The following is a 22,657-nucleotide window of genomic DNA, read 5'->3' on the forward strand; positions in this document are numbered from 1 at the left end:
CACATCATCAACATTTGACCCCCTATTTTTTCATCTCATGCAGCAGTTTCCCCTAAATACTCCCCCTATACCTCACTACCACCATAAAATATTGTTTTACCTACTTATACATCACCCTTATCAATATATTTTCTACTAAAAACACACTGTTGCGCACATTGCTTCAGAGCAGGGGGCCGACTCGCTCCCCCAAGATCCGGTGAATCCCCGTTGCATGCGCTACCACTATAGCAGCTTTAGTGGTAACCGTTGCAGGAGCTAGCGCAGTACTGTTGACGCTAAATCAAGGAGAGGGGGCATCAACAGAGAGCGCTGCAGACAGCCTCAGGCGGTCCCGACATAGGAGGTTTTTTTATCAGCTTTTCTGATAATTTAATTATAAAATAATTTGGCTGTAAAAATTATCTGAGTATAATAAAGATTAAGTACGGAGATGGTACTAAACCATAGGATTTAGAAATCAATGAATTCCGACTCGACCGATTCCTACTGTCCATGTCCGCAACATTTTTTTTTGACCAGAAACTGAAAAAAGGCTAAACAAAATCGCCATAGTCCTCGGGGCGCATCATGTTCATGTAGGAATTTTTTTTCTTTTCCGGAGGACATCACCAACGTCTACGTAAATCCCTTCGTCTGTACTATTCGTCAAGACGCTCAGATGAAAAAGAGCTGGCCCGTGTAAAAATCTAGCCCACATGCGGCCTAATACATGCTTGCTTGTGACAACCTTTAGTTTGCGGTACTCGGATTGGCCCATAAAGTTGGAAGGAGCATTGGAGCGTTCAGTTTCGTCGAGTCAAGACCATCAGCTACACAGTTTCAATAGGCCTCGAGTTTCACTTGAATACAGACCGGCCCATAAAGGCGAAGGGAGTATTTCCCATTTAGAACAACCTTTCATATCTGCACAGAGAACAATACACGGGAAGTCAAGCCCATTGTATGCTTACAAGATTCTACCGATTCCCCCCTCTCCAAAGAAAACAATAGAAAGTGTTTATACACAATACTATCTCTGTTGATAAATATATATGACATCGTTGATTTTTTTCGAAAACTTTTACCACTCGTCTTATTCAAAATATTTATTCAAAAATGTAAAATTTTAAGTCAAACACAAACTACCTTAAGTGATAAAATAAATAAAAAATAAATGGTAACTTATTCTTTTTTGAAAAATACGAGTGGTCAATTTTTTAAAAAAAAATCAACGGTCCGATCGAGTGAGTGGCCAAAGTCAACCAGGATACCCCACAAACTCGAGGAATCCCGATGCCCAAAGTCGAACAGACCGTCCCCTGATCCAAGTCAGATCAACTTTCTGTTGGCAAGCTGGCTACAATAGTCGATCCTTTAAGTCGGCTAACCAAGTTTTTGATAGATTTTGAATCAATTCAATAGTTTTTGGGTTGGAAATTTGGAGAACATATTTAGAGTTGTTTTATACTGATATAAGACTACATCTTCTTTATATACTAGCATATATTCGCGCTAACGCTACGATCCTATAGAGAAGTGAGAAGTCGATGGCGGCGGCGATGAGAGGGGTTGCCGATGGCGGCATGAGTGAGGAGACTGAGCGACGAGGACAGGGGGGGGGGGGGCTAGTGCAGTGAGTTTGCGGATGAGGGTGAAGGTGAGGGTGAGAGGATGACGAATGAGTGATGGTCCAAATAATCCATTGGATTCGAGTAAGTGAGAGAAGGTTATTCAACGATCTGGACCGTTGGTTTGATGATGTGTTAATTTGGGTGCAATTTATTTGTTGGATTTAGTGGAGGTTATATATGGGTGTGGAGGTGATTTGGTTGGGTGGATTTTGCAAAGTTTAAATTGGTAGATTGTTTAGTGGTATAGATATAGATGAAATGATCACAAATGATAGAGGTATCTAACATCCAATCGGTCGAAGTAAGTCAGAAGTATATCCAACATCCAAGCTTGGAAAGTGGTCACCAAGTTGGAAGGATCCTTATAAAGTGTTCGAAGCAATATTTTGAAATTCATATATGCTGGGACTTTGCAAGATTATAGGCTTTTAATAGCAATCGACAAAAGATATTTAAAGCAATATTTTCCAAGTGTTCGGCAAGAAATATAAAGTGCTTCCCAAACAATAGTCGGTACATGTATCACCTTTAGACTAGTGTATGGTCAATGTATACATCACCCATAGATGCTAGGTAGACAGCTAGTAGGTAGCCGACTAGTGGGCAAAGTCGGCCAGGTCACCCCTAATCTCGTCTAGATCGATTCATGTTGTCATGCTACCTACGGTAGTCGATCTATATGAAACTCGACCTAGTCGGCTTTCTAAGTCATCTAGGTCAAATTTTGTTGGATACTTAAGCATGTCGTTTTTATATTGATTTGTGGCGTAGAAAACTTGGAAATGCATCCTTGAGTTGTTTTCTACTTGAATAAAGCCAACTCTCCATATATTTGAGAGAATCACAACTCATTGAGCCATTCAACATCCAATCAATCAAAAATACACCTACTATCTCTTTTGCCCTGTCCTCCCCGTACATCTTGTTGTCTGCTATGTCTTTCAATGAGATTTGATGACGTTTTAGGTGACCTAGTCGATGCTAGGATAAAATATGTGTGTTCCTCTCTTTATGTGTTTTGTAAATTTGTTGGAAGGTACTCCATCCGTTCATAAATATATGATAGCATTGACTTTTTTATAAAAATTTTGACCAATTGTCTTATTCAAAAAATTAATGAGTTATCATTTATTCATTTTTTGTGATTTGTTTTATCATTTAAGGTAGTTTGTGTTTGACTTAAAATTTTACAATTTTGAATAAAACAAGTGGTCAAAGTTTTTGAAAAAAGCTAACGGTGTCATATATTTGTGAACGGATGTAGTATTCGACAGTCTACCAGTAAAAAAAATATACGATTAATATTGGATTAATCGATCTCTAAATTGGTTTTGTGGGTCCGCTATGTCCTACGTTGTGTTTAAAAGATCGCGTGAGGATCACAGCCGTTTATTACTGGCGTGTGTGATTTATATCTTTTCCGACGTCAACAGAAATGGTCCATTTTTCACATGACTTTTCCACGCACACTTTACTCACCTTTTTCATCTCATCTCTAGCATCTTCCAATTCGCCATCGTTCTAGAATCTCGACTCGGAGTTCCCGTTCCAGGTAGCCTTTCTGTGTGTGTGGATAATCCAACAAAGTGCACACTATAACCAAAAAACAAAGGGGCCTCATTTGCCCATACTCTCTTATGCTATGCTGTCTAGATTATCAAACTCCAACTAGGCAATAGGCTACCAATCCATGGTAGTACTAGTACGTGAAGGTCCAGTCGTCCTAGGAGGCAGGAGCTACTAGCTAGCTAGGGATCATCAAACAATCGCCTACCTTAACCTAGGCAGCAAGCTTTATTCGCCTACCTTACTAACAACAGTGGCGCACCATGCAGGCCGACCATGGGGCCCCCATGGCCACTTTCATCCCGTTACAGTTACAGGATCGAGTATTTATGCCCTCAGCTTTGGCGTTGCCTTTGGGGTCGTCCCATCAGCGTTCAATCACCCCCACGGCCCCACCCCCCACCCCTCGTAAAGTCGCGAGTCCGTCCATTCCACCTTGACTCTCCCTTCCACTCACAAGATTCACCACCACCGCGCTGTTGCTGTTGCTGTTGCAAATTTGACGATGCAAAAGCCGCCACTGTTGCTTCACAGCGAAGCAAAAAGGTTTTTGTCGAGTTCCTCGATTAAGAAAAAAATATACGGATTAGTATTTACAACAATATTATTGTTCAGGATAAGCTTGCGCTCCTGTCGCGGTTTCTTCACTGTCAGCAAAAAAAAGTGGATAGCAGTTGTCTGTGCAGGCCAGGATAGATATATCATATATGCTGCCGTTCAGTAACCCCTTGCATAGAGGCACAGAGCATAGTACTGTGTACTGGTGAATTGTATTGGTGATCTAACCCTAAACTGGAGGTAAGCATGCAAGAAGACTTTGATTAGTTGGCGTCTAGTAGTAAACCCGATGCAGGCTTGAACGTACAGGGGAGGGTAACGAGGAAAACGAATGGAATCTAGCCGGTGATTTTTTTTTTCTCTCTCTAGAAAGCATAACATCTTTTTAAAACTATCTCTTGGCCACTTGGGTCTACTTCACTTCACGTCACGTCGGTATCCAATCTGAGTAAACTTTATTTTAGATGGACTGATATAACACCTATTTTTTATATATAATTTTGAGAATTAGAAGACCCGAGTGATCGATATAAAATGGCAAGTTCGAGGACCCGTGCCCCGGATATATCATAGACGCTGTTTAGTTCACATATTTATAAGGTGATGTCTGATGATGCCTCCTGCTTCGTTGTTGCAGCCAGCCAGCCAGCCAGCCTGCCACAGGGCCGGAGACTCCACCACCCTCTCTTCGCAATCGTGCTCCTGCCTGCCTAGTAGTAGTGCGGAGAGCACTTGCTTGGCAGCCGGCAGCGGCAGGTGTGCCTTTTGCTCCCACTCGTTTCTCGGCAACGGGCCGGGGGCGTGGTGCTCGCGCACGATCGCGCACCCCCAGCTTTCTCCAGGTCTAAACAAAGGCCCTCTCGGTGGCTTTTGTTTTTGCTTAATCGGGGCAGCACGAGATCGCAGCCGGATAGGAATGGCCGGTCGGTGCGCCACACGCAGCACTTGTGTACATCACCTCACCACTGCCTAGCTAGCTTAAGTGCTTGACGGAGGAGCGCGTGCATGCATCCTTGTCCTGTCGCAGCGCTGAGAGGGTTGCTCGCTCCAAAAGACGGGTTTTTTTTTTTTTGCTAAATCAGTGGTGCAGAAATCAATGCACGTGCTTGTTGTATTTGTAAGCGTCATGCCTTAACTGTTTTTTCTCTTTGATTTCGATTTTTGTTTTTTTAAAAGGGGGGATTTATCATGTACTACTCTTGAACAACAGGAGAAAGGAAATATCTAGGCGCGCGCTACCTCCTCCTGGACCTGGATTCCCTGTCGGCCTCAATTCATGCGGGTGCATCAACGTGCGTGCGTGTCCCAATAGCTGATCAACCTGTCCTGAGTCCTGGCCATACATGCACACATACATATATTCTCAGGCTTCCTCTTCACTTACAAACTAAACCAACACATATTCTCCGTCACAGACCTTACTGTCAAAACAGCTGGACTGCTAGGGACAGATTCAGATCCAGAGGAGTAGTGCAGCCACACAGGCAGGCCGGCGTACAGCCATTCGTTCTTCTCATCTTCCCACAACGGAGCAGCGCAGGTTAATGGCAGAGAAAGCTAAGTGAAAGCGGTATGCACTGCACAGACGTACACTGATTAGTAGGAGTAACCATTAGCTGATGCGTTGTGCTTCGGGATTCAGATAGACGAGCACGGCACGGGCACATGCATGCAGATGCAGGCGGGGGTCAATGGAGGGTCGGAGGTCCTTTTGCTGAGCCCTGCCCTGCCATGCCACAGTGCCTTCCACCACACACACACACACAACAGGATCGGATCGGATCGGATCGGATATGATCGGACCCGTCCGGTGCTGCTGCTGCTGCCATGCACTGTAGGAAATGCGCGGGCAAAGGCGCGCACAGGGAGAGGCTAGGCTACCCGCTCACCTCTGCATCACACTCACACAGTCACTACTAGTGACATGTGTTGGTGTTTGGTCCACGTCATAAGATCAGTAACGCAGTGGCTCTACTTATCGGTTTCCGTAGGTCATTAACGACGGACGATCGTTCCTCGAAAAATCTCGGAGATACGAGACGATGGCCATACACTGATACAGTTCTGGAGCAGGTGCAGCGAGCCTTTGGCTTGACGTCGACGGATCGTGCTGCAGTGCCGCGCGCCTTCACTGATCGCTGATGCCGGCTGCCGCTGATCTGCAACCATGCTCTCCTCTGCTCGCTCCTCCTCCCCCTCTTCCTTTTTCTCTCGGCCAATCGAGGCCGGCGGTGCGCTGCTACTGGTCGTGGTTGACCTTGTCCACTGGCCACTGCGCTTCCTCCCTGTCGCCGCTCGCTCCTTCTGTCCATGCATGTCCATCCATGGCACTGGCCCTTGAGACAAAGCCAAGAGCCGCACACGCACACTGCTGTGCTGGCACACACTTGCACTCGGCCACAGCCTAACCGTCTCTCCTGGCCGTCCAAAATGCTCGCTGTACGGACGGCCATGCACTGCACCAAGTGGTTTTGCGAGCAGTGCACGTCCACGGCGAGAGCCACTCGATCGGTCCCCGTCCCTCCTAGCTCATTCGCGCGGCACCAGTACGACCAGGCCAGCGGCTAGGCAAGGGAACGAAGGAATGCAAATGCTGCTCGGCCGGCGACGATCCAGCGCCTTTGCGTCTTTGGAAAAGCGCACTCGGTCGAGTGCCGCCGCTGGCGCCCGGCCGGTGCTGATTGCGTGATGCGCTGCACCTGGTTTGGCTACGGGGTGCCTGCTGACTTGGCAGAGGAAAGCGGCGGCGGCGGCTAAAGAGCTAGTAGCCTCTTTCGAGCCTAATAATAAGAAATTCATCTAGACTGGTCTGTATAGATTTTTTTTTTTTGGGGGGGGGGGGGGGGGGGGGGGGGGGTTGCAATTGCTTCCGTTTGGTGTTGTGTACCGCTGGTTGATCATGCTCATGCATCGATCGGTGTTATCATTGGCTCTTAGAATTTAGTACTTATGAATCAGCTAGTCCTCCTATATATACATGCATGCTCTAATGGGCAATTATGACGCTGCTTATAGACCGGCCACCAGGGCCTGGCGGGAACCGCGTACTCATATAATATAATCGTGACCTTACGTATATTTTAGGTCTTTGCTTCGATCATTAAGAGAGAAACACAAGGAAGTAACGTATTCGAAATGCTCGAGAACATGCTGCGACTTTTTTTTTTTTTTTGAGAACACGTCGAAATCGAAATGGTACTCGAGTTTTTGTCTCCTTGTTCGGTGGTGAGAGGGATCGGAGGCCCACCAGATGCTTCGCGCCGCGCGTGACAAGATACTGTTTGTAATTAACCACCCGGCCGTGAGAAAGAAGATTATATTAGAGTAAACCTTCTTTCTTTCTTTCCTTGTCGTTAATAAACTGCTGCGTAATCAAACTTTCCGTGTAATCATCGCACCAAACAAACTACAGAAAGCAATTGCCTAGCAGGTCAATATACGTGTCTTATTATTAGCATCTTATTATTTTGCAAGCGCATGTCTCCCCTGCTGCAAGTACAGCAGTCGTCACACGTCTCTGGAAGAATATCATGAGTACGATATAAAGATGGCACCATGCATGCATATTAAGAACGATGTCGTAGTTGAATCGTATAGAAAACCATGGTGGCCACGACAAAAGATTATTAAGAGTTTGACGAAGCCCCGATCGTAGATTCTATTAACACACAGCTTTCAAAAGGAACACGAGTCATTATTATCACTCTCACATGTCTGTACTACTTACAAGCACTCAGATGTAATTAGATCTCTGCTACGTATTGACATATATGCTCGAAGAACACTCGTAGCTGTAGAGGGGCGCTGCTTCTGCTTTGTTTCTGCATGCAGATTTCGTAGAAAGTCCCCCAGGTTTCCCAAAGCTTTTTTTTGCGCTGGTGAAAGGAGCACAAATAGACATGAAGCACCGCGCGGGCGAATCGAGTGCGCGAGATGTGGAAGCGTCACCTCGCGTAGCAGAATTAAAGAGAGCTATAAAATAACCATCAAGCCTTTTGCGAGTGGGCGCGGAAGAAAAAAAGGAGTGATCAACACAAGGGCACTTTCCCCTCGCTTGGCTTCCTTTTGCTTTCCGGCCGGCGGCGAAAAAGAAAGAAAGACGTCAAAGGAGGAGGACGAAGAAGCGAGACGGACGGAACGGAACGGAACGGAAGAAGAGAACCATTTGCGGGGCCCGGCCCGCCCAGCCGACATGCTTCTGCTTCCCGCGCAGGCCACACGAGGTGGCCACGGGAATTGTTGACGCCTGATCCAAAAAAGATGCCAAGAGGAGATTACTATTCGTATTCCGGGAGGGCGCTGGCGCTGTGGGATGAGACGTGTGACGAAATTTGGAATCGACGCTTTAGACGTGAGACGATTCTGATTGGTCTCGAGGCGGGGGGGTATAAGGTAGTGTTTGGTTGAAGAGCCAAGTAGAACGGAGCCGTTCCATCCCTGATTCTAGGAACGGAGTCGCTCTGTTCTGTGTTTGGTAATCTGGAACGGAGTGGCTCTGTTTTTTGTTTGGTTGCAGAGTGAACGGAACGGAGCGTGACTGTGAGAGCGGGATGGGAACGGAGCGGCTCCGTCCCGTTGATTTTTTGGAGCGGAATGTTTCCGGATCTGAGGAGAATATTCCCTAATTGGAGCAATTCCGTTCTGGTTCCTTTGTAACCAAACAGTAACAAAACTGGGACAGAACGGCTCCGTTCTACTTGGCTCTTCAACCAAACACTACCTAAATCTCGATCGCGGTCCGCTTTGTAGATGTGAAAGTCGTTCGTGTACTGGTGTGTTTCTTGCACGCTAACATTTCCACGGAGAGAATAACTAACCTTTCTCGGCCCGTGACCGCGATACAACTATACGAGTGCACTTGCTTGGAATCAAAAAAATGTATCGGTATTGTCTCAAGAAAGAAAAAGTCGGAAACTCTTGAGAAAACCGTGTGATAAAGATCTGATTTGTCTCTTCGTTGCCTTAATAAAAAAAATCTTAGGTTCCTCGTATAAGCAAAAAAAAAAAAAAGAACGTGGAGATGGAGACGTATACGACGCATGAGCGGCAGGCATGGCTAACGTTTCGAGTCCCACCCAAACGGAGGGACCGAGTGCGAGCGCAAAGCAGCGGCGCAGAGGATCCGGTGGGCGCGCGTCCATGTGCTACTACCGCGACGGGTGGCGGGGCCCGCGGGGGGGCAATTGCATGGTGCATGCAAGAGAAGCCGTCCGGAATCTCCCGAAACGCGAGAGATTACGGCGCTGCCCCCCGCGTGGCATCTCGTTGCGCCGACGCGGGCGCACGAGCCGCTCCGGCTCCGTCCCCGTGGCCGTGGGCCGGGTGTGCTGTCTGGGCCCGCGCCATCACATCACACGCCCCCGACGCGTATACGACGAGCACCGTGGGCGCGGAGCTGGAGCCCACCGCCTCTCTCTTCCCCCCTTAGACCAACTCCAGCAGTGTGCGACTCCGTATCCCTAAAACGCGCGGCCGACACATTCTCTCTCCTCTCCGTATCCGTCTCCGTTTCCAGCAACACTCCCCATCCCACTCCGCATGCAGTCTATGACACCTGGGGCCCGCCAGCAGGCGCGCGCGCCCGCGAGAGAGCTGCGGAGAGGAGAGAGAAAGCGTGGAAATGGGGAGTCTGGGTACACGCCGTGCGTTTTACGGAGCCGGATACGGAGACTGCTGGAGAGCGAAACAGTGCCCGCGACCGTGCAAAATGCGGATGCGGAGTGGTATACGGAGGGTTGCTGGAGTTGGTCTTACCACTAACTAGTTACTCCGAATCCATACCGTCAATCAAAATAAAAAGGGGATGCAAGATGAACCTAGGCAAGCAAAGGGTGTATGAAAAATTCACGGTTCATTACCTGGTCACACGAGTTATTTTCAAACTGGATTACAACTTGGGGTGTGGCCGTTGAGCGCGTTTGATTTCCTGCAGCCGGGCCGGCCAAGCCAAACCAGACTCGCCGGAGATGCAACAAGCAGCACCAGTTTTGTTTGTTGCCGCCTGGTTCGGCAGGCTGAGGCTGCGGACGACGTGTGCAAAACGCCGCCTGTGGCCAGGCTCTGGTCCGGGAAAATGTCACTATCGGACATTTCTGCCGGGCCTACCTCACGTGGCGTGGTGCGAGCAAGCAATGGAGCAGGCTGGCTGAATCCACCTCGCAGTCGCAGGTAACTAGACGGCACTCCGGCAGCTGCAGATGGTCAGTCAGCCTGAAATGACTCGGTGGAACCAAACAACAGTAGATCTCTGCAGGCGCTGGGCCTGGCACCAGGTAACCTGGCTTCGTCCATACGTGAACCAAACGCGCTATACTATTTACACTGTAGTCTGTAGATTGCATTTTTTTTTCATAGAGTAGAGTTTAAGAGGTGAGATAGGTAAAACTGCTAGTTAAGTCTGTATAGCTGAACACGATAAGTTGTAAGCACAACTGCACTGCACACGGTGATATAATGGTCTGTGCGCGCGCGCGCACCAGACGATCATTTTCATGCCAACTAAGTTAACCTTCCGACAGTAGCGTAAAAGGTTGAAACGACATTTGGTGCAACACATTAATCCGGTTAGAGTTTAAGTTAAGGTTAATAGGAGCATTAATTATAGATTTATAATTTAATAAGCGTATGATGATCTTTAGCCCTAATTAATTGGTATAATTAACTCTCGGACTGAAATGTATAAGGCTCTGTGAAACTCTAGAACTGCTACTAATTATCTGCTATAGTAAGTTGTAGAGATTCCAAACATTCCCTGCTAATACGACAACTAATTGATAGCTAATTCATAACTAATACTTAGTTTATTTGATGGCTCAACCCAGCTAACAATTTTTTAGCTGACTAACTATTAGCTCTATATAGAGGTTCCAAACATGGTCTAACTATCAATCGGGACTATATATATAGTCATTCACGAGTTAGTTCATATATGACAAAAACTTCTCATCCAGTATTACATGTGCTGCGTGTAAGTGAAGTACAAAACTACGCATGAGACAATGCATGATTACTGTACTGTATTTGGTTCAGAGTCCTACCACTATATGAGTTATTCTTTTTAGTGTGTTAGAGAGTTCAAGCGTCACCAAAGGACATGATTATTGTACTAGTGGGGAACTCTACACCAAAACAAATTCTCTCAAGTACCGGGACACAATATGCTCTAGCTGCACATCCAGTTTAAGTTTTGTTATATATCCTTGTGTGAAAGGAACCCCTTGCATGTCGCTTTCGTCATACGGGGTGATGCTTTCTTTAAACTTTAGCTTCACAGGTACACTGATAGTGCCATCAGAGGTTAATTATTATATGTGTTACTCTAATTAAACTGAACTAATGAAGATACCGCTGCATAAAATTAACGTATCAGTGTCTGCTTTAGAAAAAAACGAAGTGGCAAGGTAGCTAGCTGTAGCCTATATATAGGGAGCAGTCCGGCTGCGCGTTTTTATGCAACGTCAGAAGTTAGGTGTTCACATATTTTTCACGAAATCTTTTTATAGAGAAAAAAAACGTTTTACTTGCGATTGTCATCGGAGCCATCGACTCGACTGTCTAATTGAAAATTCGCTGCAGGCGTCATCGCCTAATACTGAAAAATAGTGCCAGAGTCAAGGACTAGCTAGAGTGTATTTCACCACAAGAAAACTTAACTAAATAAACTACGTACGTCTGGTTTGCAGTATAGCATGGAATTTAATTTCAACACTGCCTTCTCCTTTAAGTGCACCACATTCTTGCTAGTTTGGATCAAATTAATATCTGTCAGCGTTTAGAAAAGTCATACCCCTATGGCCTTGTTCGGCTATTCTCGCTTCATATGAATTGGATGTGATTGGAAAAGATTATGACGGATTTTGACTTATTTGGGATTTAAACCCATCCAATCTACATGGATTAAGAGGAAAACGAACAAACCCTACATGAGTATAAATATAGGTGTGATAGAGATCAAACCAAACCGATCAAGTGAATGAACACAATTATTTATCCATGAGGTTCGGTTGCTTGCTAGCAATCTAATCCTTACTGTGGTGAGTGTAAGCTAGATGGTTCATGCGTTAAGTGGTATTACAGGCTAAAGCCTAATACTTAGGCACCATAAGGACCACACCAGAGAGGCACTCCAACTAGCCACAATTTCATTAGAGTTTCTATTTGTGAATCTCCCATAGGTAATGAGCACCAGAGTCCATGCTTATAGTAGATGATCGAGCAACAACAATCTCCAACAACCGCTTAACTAATGCTACAAGATGCAAGAACTAGATATGATGCACTAGGAGCTCTCCAATCTTATTCAAATTATGATCCAAAGGATTCAAGTGAGTGAAGTGTGTTTCTCAACCCTCAAAAGTTGTACACAAGTGTATGAGTGTGAACATTGTGTCCAAAGCTAGCCACAAAGTCTACTTATAGACTCCCAAAAAATTCAAATGTTACCCTCTTGATGGGCAAACGGGTTTTAGAACGTTCCACCCTCACTCATACCCGTTAACACATGGGTATAAAATACCCAGTATAAAAGCGTGAACTTGGGCTTCGGCCATCTATCTATTTTGACTATTTAACAACATTTTGGGCAATAGTGTCATAGGAGGCTTAACAAATATTCGATGACCATGTAATGTGTTATGTGGTACTATTATAGTGTTGATATTTTATCCAATTATCCATGGTGTTATTGAATGGGTGATTGAATGATTCTAGAAATTTTGTAATGATATTTAGATAGATATAATTAATGTTTGTTTAATGTATTATTTTGATAGATATTTAATCTTTGTTGGTATGGACGAACCGACGGGTGACCCGTACCCACATGGATATGGGTATGAGAGTAAATCCATACCCACCAGTAAATATGGGTGACCTGACGGTGTTATTTTTTGTCGCGAGTATAAGTATAGGATAGTAATACCCGATTGGTATTTACTCATTGTCATCTCTAGAACAGTGAGGACCATCCTAATCCTATCCTCTGCCCTTGGACCATACTAAATGGGATCATCAGAAAATTGCATCAGCACCTCCCAACAGCTTTATCTTCTTCCCCACAACCCTAGCATGCATGATTTTCTAGTGAAAAAATAATGAAGTAATACGGTGAGAGTACATAAAAGAAAACAGGAGTACAACTAGTTTCCACATGGGATGATAACATGGGGAAACCCATGGAGCCTGCGCTGGACGAGGCTCGATGGGAATCTTTCAGTGCAAACCGGGGCCAGTATAGCCGACCACATGGACCACCAGCACGACCGGCCGGCCCGGCCGGCCCGCGCCCTACCACATTGGTAGGCCTGGGCATTCGGTTCTTCGGTTCGGTTCGGTTCGGTTCCTCGGTTCTTGTAGAAATTCGGTTCTTCAAAAACTAGAACCGAAATAGCAAGATAAAGAAATCAGAACCGACTAGTTCGGTTCTCGGTTCTTCGGTTCGGTTCCTCGGTTTTAACCGAACTGTAACAGCCACTCTAAAATTATGAATAACGATAACTTTTGTGAGAAATTTCAGCAATATCTCCCCACAAACAACGACAAGTGCACAATGACTATAATTTTATAGATAATACATGGATGATTAGAGGTTCAACATAAGTCGATAACACAACATCCGAAGTTACAAACACATGTAACAAATTGAATCTAATACTTTTGGGTTTTTCGGTTCTTTCGGTTCTTTCGGTTCTTTGGAGTGCAGAACCGAAAATATCTCATTTATTTCGGTTCTCAAAAAACCAGAACCGAAATTCATAACGGTTCCTTCGGTTCGGTTAGTTCGGTTCCGGTTCTCGGTTATTTCGGTTCGGTTCCTCGGTTCCGGTTCTTTTTGCCCAGGCCTACACATTGGCTGTCGACTCCGGTCACATGGCCGCGCAGGCGCGAAGCATCAGGCCGCCGCACGGTGAAGATGCGTGGCGGTAGTAGACAGGTGAACTGCCGGAGCCTGGAGCGAAGCTGCAGCTCGACCGTGGAAACGAACGGCCGATTTGGCAGGATGGAGCTGCTGGGGAGCCCCGGGGCCGGGGGTGCGGACGAACGAGTCCACTCCATTCCAGTGGAATGGCCTGAATTCCCTGTCACTACCGGACAGTTACCCGACAGGACGGCATGGACTGATCCACAATTGGTTGTCCGGTCCGGCCGTCACCTTGCTCACAGCTCGCCTTGGATCTAGCCAAGACTCGTTGCGTCACCGTAGTTTCATTTCTGCCGCAAAGATGTACAGAGCAAAAGTGCAGTCCGTTTATCGCCTAGCCAGTAATTTTTTTCCTTGATAGATTGAAAACTGTTCTAACAGCAACAGATGTTGACTATTATACTGTTCTGATACCATTTGACTGTAGAAAGAGTAAAGGCTTATCCTGTAATGATGAGAACGTCGTAATCAATCAGATTCACCAGGTTAACTGTCCGAACGAAGTGTGGTAAAAAAAAACAAGAGATGGCTACAGCAGCAGACCCTGAATTATTGGGAGCCTTCACACATGCATGATGGTAGCCACATATTTTCCTGTTACTCGATAACAGTAGATATGTTTCAGCTACATCACGTGGCATCCACCAACCAGGAAGATAACTTTGTAATTAATGGTTGAAACTACTCTCTTTTTCCCCCTAAATTTTAAGCCACTTTGGTTTTGTTCTAAGTATTTTTTTTAAAAAAATAACCCAATTTTAATTTTTTTACTGTTATTAAATGGAGCCAAAGTATTCTGTTAGCAAAGTAAAATGAGTACTACCTCCGTTCACACAAATATATGACAAATTTAACCCATTGTTTTCTTTCAAAATATTGATAACTCGACTTATTAAAAAACTGTGAATTGATATTTATTTTGTTGTGATTTGTTTTATCACTTTTGATTGTTTGGGCATGATTTAAAATTTTATATTTTTTAATAGTTTTTTATTGAGACGAGTGGATAATTTTTTGAAAAAAAGAGAGTCAACAACATCATATATTTGTAAACGGGGGGAGTACAAGAAGAATCAGTAACATGGGATCATGGTGTGCATGAAAGGAAGTGTGAGATCAGGCATTGACACAGAAACACATAATACAAATGGCGTGAGTACGTACTTATTGAGTAGGGCGGAGGTTGTTGGCGCGTGGTAGAATGGTGGGGCAGTGCATGCGTTTCTAGAAGGAACACAGTGAAGCTTTGTTAGAACACAAGTTTTTTCCTTCTACATTTGTTTATAAAATAAACTGATTTATGTAAAATCTTTTTGTCTTTCAAACAGACACTCAATAAATAAATAAATGACAAATTAAGCTTACAGGAAGAGTATATATGTATATGTATATGAATCTAATTGTGGTATTGTGCGCCGCCATTGTCTTGTCACTCATGGTTCCTTGAACATAACTTTGTCCGTAGGATGAATCAGAGAACGAATACGAGTCGGTAGAAAAGAACACGGTTCTACATTAAACAACCTTGCAATCCAAGCTGGTCTCGTTATATATACAGCGTTGATGGTCCCTTGACAGAAGATCCTGAGTGAGTTCTGACCATGCCTTTGAGACTTCAAGTGGGCAACGTTTCTCTCCTCTCAGCGCAAAAAGATAGATCCTCTGCTCTACCGGCCTACCACGTTCGTCTCCCGCGCCGGCCACCCACCGCTGCCACCGAGGGTAAAACCGTCAACCCGCCTTGCCCCGGCGCCTATAAGAAGTTCCCTCTCCATTTCTTCAAACTTTAGTTCCAGAGCCCTCCAGAGCAAAAAAAATATATTATCGAATACTAAAGCATTTTCCTCGTCGATAGAATATAGAATTTTAAAAAGGGAGCGAAATAGGTTTTTCCTTTTTGCAGCTCCGTCGTCCACCAACCTCCTCCGATCCGGCCGCCGCAGCGTAGCCGAATTGTCCCCTCGCTAGCTTCTCCGGCCGGCTAGAGGCTGTTTCAGGCGGCCTCGATCTCCTCCGCGCGGCTGAGGAAGGAGATCACGCGGTTGCTCAGGGGCTGGGGCGTGCATGATGGGATTTTGGTTGATTCCGATGGAGACTCCGGCGAGGCTTCTGTGGAGCACGAGCTTCTTCCGCCACAAGATCGCCGCCATGCTCGCCTCCTCCTCCTGCTTCTTATAGATCCCACCCCCTCGCCGTCGTCGTCGGCACGGCAGCTAGCTCGCTAGCTTCTGTACATAGGTCGACGCGCCATATAGATACTAGTCTCGGATTAAGCGATAATTAAGGCAAAGAATCTCCAAGTTTGCTTCGCTCTTGCATTGAACCATGGAGTCTGGACGGCTCATCTTCAACGCGCCGGGCTCTGGCGCCGGGCAGATGCTCTTCCTCGACTGCGGCGCAGGCGGCGGTCCCGGCGGCGGCTTGTTCCATCGAGGTATTAGTCCCATCCAAATCTCTAGCTTGATTTGTTGATTCCATGGATCTTGGTACTTGGCTTGGAGGAATTCTTGTGTACTGATTGGGGTTGCCATGTGGGAGTGACGAAGGCGGGAGACCGATGCTTGGCCTTGAAGAAGGGCGCGGCGTAAAACGGCCCTTCTTCACCTCGCCCGACGAGCTCCTCGAGGAAGAGTACTACGACGAGCAGCTGCCGGAGAAGAAGCGCCGCCTCACCCCAGAGCAGGTATAGCTAGCTAGTCAACTCCTCTTGCCACCTAGCTAGATAGGCAATACGTAGATGCATGGCGTGGCCCTGAGCGAGCCTGACGCGTGCATGGGCATGGCGCGCGCACGTGCAGGTGCTTCTGCTGGAGAGGAGCTTCGAGGAGGAGAACAAGCTGGAGCCGGAGCGCAAGACGGAGCTGGCGCGCAAGCTGGGCCTGCAGCCTCGCCAGGTGGCCGTCTGGTTCCAGAACCGCCGCGCCCGGTGGAAGACCAAGCAGCTCGAGCGCGACTTCGACCGCCTCAAGGCCTCCTTCGACGCTCTCCGAGCGGACCACGACGCCCTCCTCCAGGACAACAACCGCCTCCGCTCACAGGTAATTAATCATCTCCAGGACAGCAACCAAGCGAGCTTTCTTCCATTCGTATGGTTATGGCCTCGCTCCAAGCACGTTGCTGATAGACGACTCCACGACTGTGGTTTCATTAAGGTTGTGTCGTTGACCGAGAAGCTGCAAGAGAAGGAGGATGCGACGGAGGGCGGCGCCACCGCTGACACCGCCGCGCCGGCGGTGGACGTCGAGGCTTCCCTGGCCGACGACGTCGAGGAGCCAGCAGAGCCTGCGGCGACGTTCGAGGTGCTGCAGGAGGTGAAGTCCGAGGACAGGCTGAGCACCGGCAGCGGCGGGAGCGCGGTGGTGGACGCGGACGCGCTGCTGTACGGCAGGTTCGCCGCGGCAGTTGATAGCAGCGTGGAGTCGTACTTCCCCGGCGGCGAGGACCACTACCACGACTGCGGGACGATGGGCCCCGTGAATCATGGCGCCGGAGGAGGCATCCAGTCGGACGACGACGGCGCCGGCAGCGACGAGGGGTGCAGCTACTACGCCGACGAAGCCGCCGCCGCCGCCGCCGCGTTCTTCGCCGGACACGCCACCCACCACCACGCGGACGAGGACGAGGACGCCGGCCAGATCAGCTGGTGGATGTGGAACTAGACGTTCGATCTTCCCACGCCGATCGATCGACCGTCTTCGAATCCTGTGTCAACAAGAAGAAAAAAGAATCGTGCCGTGATTTTTCTTTGCGCAACGCTGCTGTAAGCCTGTAATGGTGAATTTCTAGCTATGGTTATGCCGTTATGAAGGAAGAAAGTGTATGCATGCATGGTAGGGTAAAGAGTGGGTAATTAATATCGTTGATCATCCCAGTCACTCGTGGTGTTCCAGAAGATCAATGGAGTTGGGGGAGAAATAAGTGCGCATAGAGGCAAGTACTACTCTTTTTATGGCACAGTGCCTATGTCAAATCAGGGTGTTATTACCAGTTGGTTTTTTTTTTAAAAAAAATACTGTACTATTACGCATTTTCGCATGATTTAGCTGTGAGTTCTGCACAGTGAAACTGAAACAGCTAGTGTAGTGTATTAATGAATGGAACAGTGCCCCCCACCGAAACCGTTCTGTTCTGTAGCATGAGGTCTGAAGAAAACAAAAAGAAACCATGGCCATCATCAGTGTTGGCCAGATGCAGCCTATGGCATCCAGCTTCCAATTACGAGTCCAGAAACAGCAAAAACAAAACGCAACACAGAGTACTTTGGTTAACACCATATTTAAGTATAGATCGGTGCGTCTGGAAAGCTTAGGACATGTTAAACAAGTCCTGCACACTCGCGCAATACGAACATGAGAGACAGACGCGACTTTCTGTCCCTTTCATCTTTCCACAGACGCACGAACAGGAAAGCTGAATAAGAGCAGAGGCAACTTTTCACATTCATTACACAGAAAAAATGTGTATCTTTCGTTGAAGTAAACAGAAACGGTTGGGTGGCTCACTCGTGTGCCATAGTACTTCTGTGGCTCACTAGCAGGATTGCTGATGAGTTAGTTACCGTACTGTTTGGTTGGCTTGGCTGTATATGAGCATCGGATTTAGGAGAGTTGATACATATGTTCCGATCGAGCATCCGAACATGTTCTTGTGAAGTCATATATAACCATCTGCTTCCATCGCTCTTGCGCATCATCAGTAGCATTTACTAGATATTCTTTCTACAAGTGGGTGCTGACAGCGCAACCCATGGAGAAATGGTCGTTGTTCTAGCAAATTCGACGATCAAACGCAAACGGTCTTGTTTGGCAAATTTCACCGGTTTTATCTTGGTTTTGGATGCTGGCTCGGCGAATTCAGTTTAGGCTTTAATTAGATGAGGGTGAGCAAGGAACACGGATATATGTGTGATTGGCTTTCCGACTTACGGTGAAATTAAGGTCTTTTCGTCGAATATATCCGGAGAAGCCAGCTCGTGGAGATGGAACAACAGGAACTGAAAGTCGTTGCTCAACAGTGTCCAGATGAACACTGAATAAAAAAAAATGTGCGCTAGTAAAAAGAAGCTTTTTTTTCTCACTCCCAGCTTGATCCAATCCTCTGAAAAAGAGAAGCGTCTTTAATTTGGCCGCCACTTCCCTCTGTCGTATCGCTCTCACCGTTGGCCTTTAACTGTTTCCATGGGCGTCTGATGCATCCCTCTCAAGGCCTCATCCTCCCGTCAGGTTTGCCCTAATTAGAGCAGCAAGGCATCCTCTAATCCCTCGCATATATACTTACTAGTACATGCCATAAAAATACCTGTGAACCATGCCACCTGCCTGCTTGCTACGATTAAACTAAGCACACATGCGTTGTCGTGTGCATGGGGATTTGACATTCCTTACACATTTTGGCACCGGTAGCCGTAGCTCTGCTGGTGGTGGTGGTGTTCTTGCTGAGCCTGACGTGATTATATATAGTGCCCTGATTAAGCCGGTGCTACGTGTACTACTACCACTACTAGTGTTAACTAAACTACAAAAGAAGTTCTGTCTCGGCCGTGGTTGGACAAGCGAGCACCTTTTGTCCTTGTGCTTGTGCAGCCCCCACCCAGCCCACTCAACAGCCAAGATTCCATCTCCCCTCATGGACTGCGACGCGTCGTCTAGAAAAGCTTGCAAACATGTGGCTTGTTGGGGCCGTACGTGTTAGCCATCTAATAGAGCCAAAGCCGATAATCTCATCGCGGTGCTCCTAGTTAGATAAGAAAAATCTATGTGCCCCGCCTTAAATATTTGGATGATGGGGGCCTCTCGCCGTCCGAGCATCTGTCGGGGGTTGCGATCAACCCCCTGGCACGGAAAGCAGACATATTTCATTTCTGAAAGTGACCGCGACCGCGAGAGAGAAACTGATGGAACCAAGCAGTGGGGAGGCCGGAGGGCGTGTGGAGTAGAGAAGCCGTACGGGCTAGGGTGGCCAACCCAACGGATTTTTTTTAAAAAAAAAACTCTTTATAAAACCCAATTACGAAAATAATATCATGCAAACTGTTTTAAAACTAATCTATTTGACTAGGCAATCTTTATGGTGTGGCTAAACAGTGTGGATGCATAGATAGGAGAGTGATCAAGTGGAACATAGGACGCCAAGCAATGCTGCTGTTGCAGATTTCCATGTGCCTGCCATGCTGCTTTCTCTGTTATTGCCTTGTGGACGCACGTAGCAGGCTAGCACATGCTACAACAGCCTTGTATTATTGGATCATCATGTGCACTACACAGCAGCCTCGCGGACATGTATACAAACTATACGTACACTAAGTTAAATAATACCTTCGATAATTTAGTGTGTATGTACATCTACCCTGACGGTCATCTGTTTTCATCTCTAGTCGCACATCTCCCGGTCAGGTCAGCTGCAGCGGATCAGCCGCTGCGGTCGAGGTTGCCAGCTTGAGGTGCCGCGGGCGGCCTCCATCCCCGTGCCGTGCCGTCGATGCGGTGGGCGCGCGATGGCGAGGCTGGGGTTCGATCTATCCCATCCCACACTGGCGCTGCACATGCCTGGCGGATCACGAGTCACGACACTGCTATTTCAGCTGCAGTGGTGCTACACTCTTTTCCCCTTTTGTCGCGTTCTGGACACTTGAAAGATTCATTCCGATATACCTGTACTGCCAAATTCAACTTAATCTACCGCAGCAAGAAATAAGAGAGTACACTATTAATTCAGCCGAGGTCACGGGGTTTTTTTTGTGTGTGCGTGTTTTGAAAAATGAAACCGTCAATTTTAAAACGAAAACAGTAGGGCTAAGCTAACGCGCGCAGCTGGTGCCCATGGCCCAAACCGAAGTGTCTCGAATTGGATCGGTACGACTGCTACCATAGCCAATCTGTAAGGCCTAACTTATCTATTTGCAGGGCTCCTCGACCACGGCCTACTACATTCCATGCCGGCCCATCTCGGCTAAAATCATTTTTCTCCCTCGACCGGTGGTTTTTAGGGTTTTCTTAATCTGTGTCATTGTAATCCTCACAAATCTAATTATTTTATGATCCGCTAATGTGATGCTACAGTAAATATTTGCTAGCCAATAGATTGATTAGACTTAAAAAATTATATTATGTTTGTAATTAGTTTTATAATAATTAGACTATATTTAATACTCGTAATATGCATTCAACCATTCATCACGAGCTAAACTTTAGTTCCGAGTAGAAAACACGTCTGGTCGGACCTTCAACCCTGAAGAAACAGCTGAAGTATCATGGTCGTGTTCTGCCGATGCCAACCGAAGCTGCATTACATGCAAAACAAGGCACTCCTGTAATAATATATTCACGTTGCCTTCATCGCTACGCCGCTGTGTTTTTTACTTGCGACATGGAAGACACGCAACGCGCGCCACACGGCACACAAGCAGACAAACTAAAGTTGAAGCGACAGTAATAAATAAATAAAAACGAGGACAGCTCACTGGGACACTGACACTGGCGCCAAGTTGTCCCTACCTACCGGCCGTGGTGTCGCTTTCCCCTGCCCAGGTCGCTTGGTCGCATCGCATCGCACCGCTCGATTCAACTGCTGCCTCCGTTAAAAGAAACGTTATTTCTTATCGAAATTTTTTAAATGATGATGAAGTTTATAGACAATATTAACCGAATTTTTTACATTTTGGTCCTTCATCGAAAAAAAATTCACGTTTGGACCCTATAAAATTTTAATGCCATTTTTGGACCCTTTACTCGGCGCCGTAGCTTGTGGCGCCGAGGTAACACAGCTCGGCGCCATAGGCTATGGCGCCGAGGTACGTGCTGCGTTGGCACAAACGGACGTCGTGGTGCCGACGTGGTATCGAGCTCGGCGCCATAGATCATGGCGCCGAGCTCCATTCTGTATAAAAAACTTGTCTAGCTCAGTTGGTAAAATATAAGACTCTTAACCTTGTGGTCGTGGGTTCGAGCACCATGGTGGGCGTTTTTTTTAATACTTTTTGTATTTTTACTTATTTGTTTTTTTTGTTGTCCATATTTTTCGTTTATGTCGCTGATTTATTTGTCCTGATTTATTTCCCATCCAGTTTTATTTTTATGACTGATTTGTTTATTCGTCCAGATTTTTTTATCCGGCGAGCACAGCAGCTGTGTGCTACAGTGCTCACAAGCCATCAACTTCTCCTCTTGTTTGCTCAGCTAACCACAATAAAAATCAAATGAGAACACTCTTACTTCAATCGTGATCAAATAAAAATATTATATTTTCATCGAGTTCTTTTGAACATAAATTTTAAATACATAATAACATATTCCCACTAAAAAGAAGCACACATATTCATCTTTTTTTCTTCTGCACTAAATAAAATTATACTCCATTATATACTTGTCTCATAGATGATATATTTTAGAATTTACTGCATATACAGCTGTTGTGCTCGCCGGATAAAAAAATCTGGACGAATAAACAAATCAGTCACAAAAATAAAATTGGATGAGAAATAAAACATGACGGACAAATCAGCGACATAAACGAAAAATATGGACAACAAAAAAATAAATAAGTGACAAAGACAAAAAGTATTAAAAACGCCCACCGTGGGGCTCGAACCCACGACCACAGGGTTAAGAGTCATGTATTTTACCAACTAAGATAGACAAGTTTCCTATATAAAACAAAGCTCGGCGCCATGATCTATGGCGCCGAGCTCGGTACCACGTCGGTGCCACGACGTCCGTTTGTGCCAACGCAACACGTACCTCGGCGCAACACGTACCACAGGCTACGGCGCCGAGTAAAGGGTCCAAAAATGACATTAAAATTTTTTAGGGTCCAAACGTGAATTTTTTTTCCGATGAAGGACCAAAATGCAAAAATTCGGACAATATTAATATATTTATAACGTGAAATAGGTAACGTATAATAGTACTTATATCTTATGATGAATCTAATGATAGTTATTTACTATAAAATTATTGATAAATTTGATTAAATTTTAAATAACTTGACTCGATATTCTTAGAGC

The 22,657-nt window shown here is 46.2% G+C and overlaps 1 protein-coding gene across 2 annotated transcripts; it reads left to right on the top strand.

The window, feature by feature from the left end:
* The first annotated feature begins 15,464 nt into the window (after positions 1-15,464).
* On the top strand, positions 15,465-17,693 carry LOC100191517 (uncharacterized). 2 transcript variants are annotated; one of them, NM_001382609.1, is made up of 4 exons: positions 15,465-16,090; positions 16,203-16,339; positions 16,455-16,694; positions 16,809-17,693. In NM_001382609.1, the coding sequence occupies exons 1-4, from the start codon at positions 15,982-15,984 to the stop codon at positions 17,313-17,315; spliced, it is 993 nt and encodes a 330-aa protein (NP_001369538.1). In that variant the 5' UTR covers positions 15,465-15,981; the 3' UTR covers positions 17,316-17,693. The 2 variants fall into 2 exon arrangements, with proteins under 2 accessions (NP_001369538.1, NP_001369535.1); NM_001382606.1 differs by having other exon boundaries at positions 15,467-16,090; positions 16,195-16,339; positions 16,809-17,530.
* Positions 17,694-22,657: the final 4,964 nt, after the last annotated feature.

This window comes from Zea mays, chromosome 5, assembly GCF_902167145.1.
Source record: "Zea mays cultivar B73 chromosome 5, Zm-B73-REFERENCE-NAM-5.0, whole genome shotgun sequence".
Lineage (NCBI taxonomy): Eukaryota > Viridiplantae > Streptophyta > Magnoliopsida > Poales > Poaceae > Zea > Zea mays.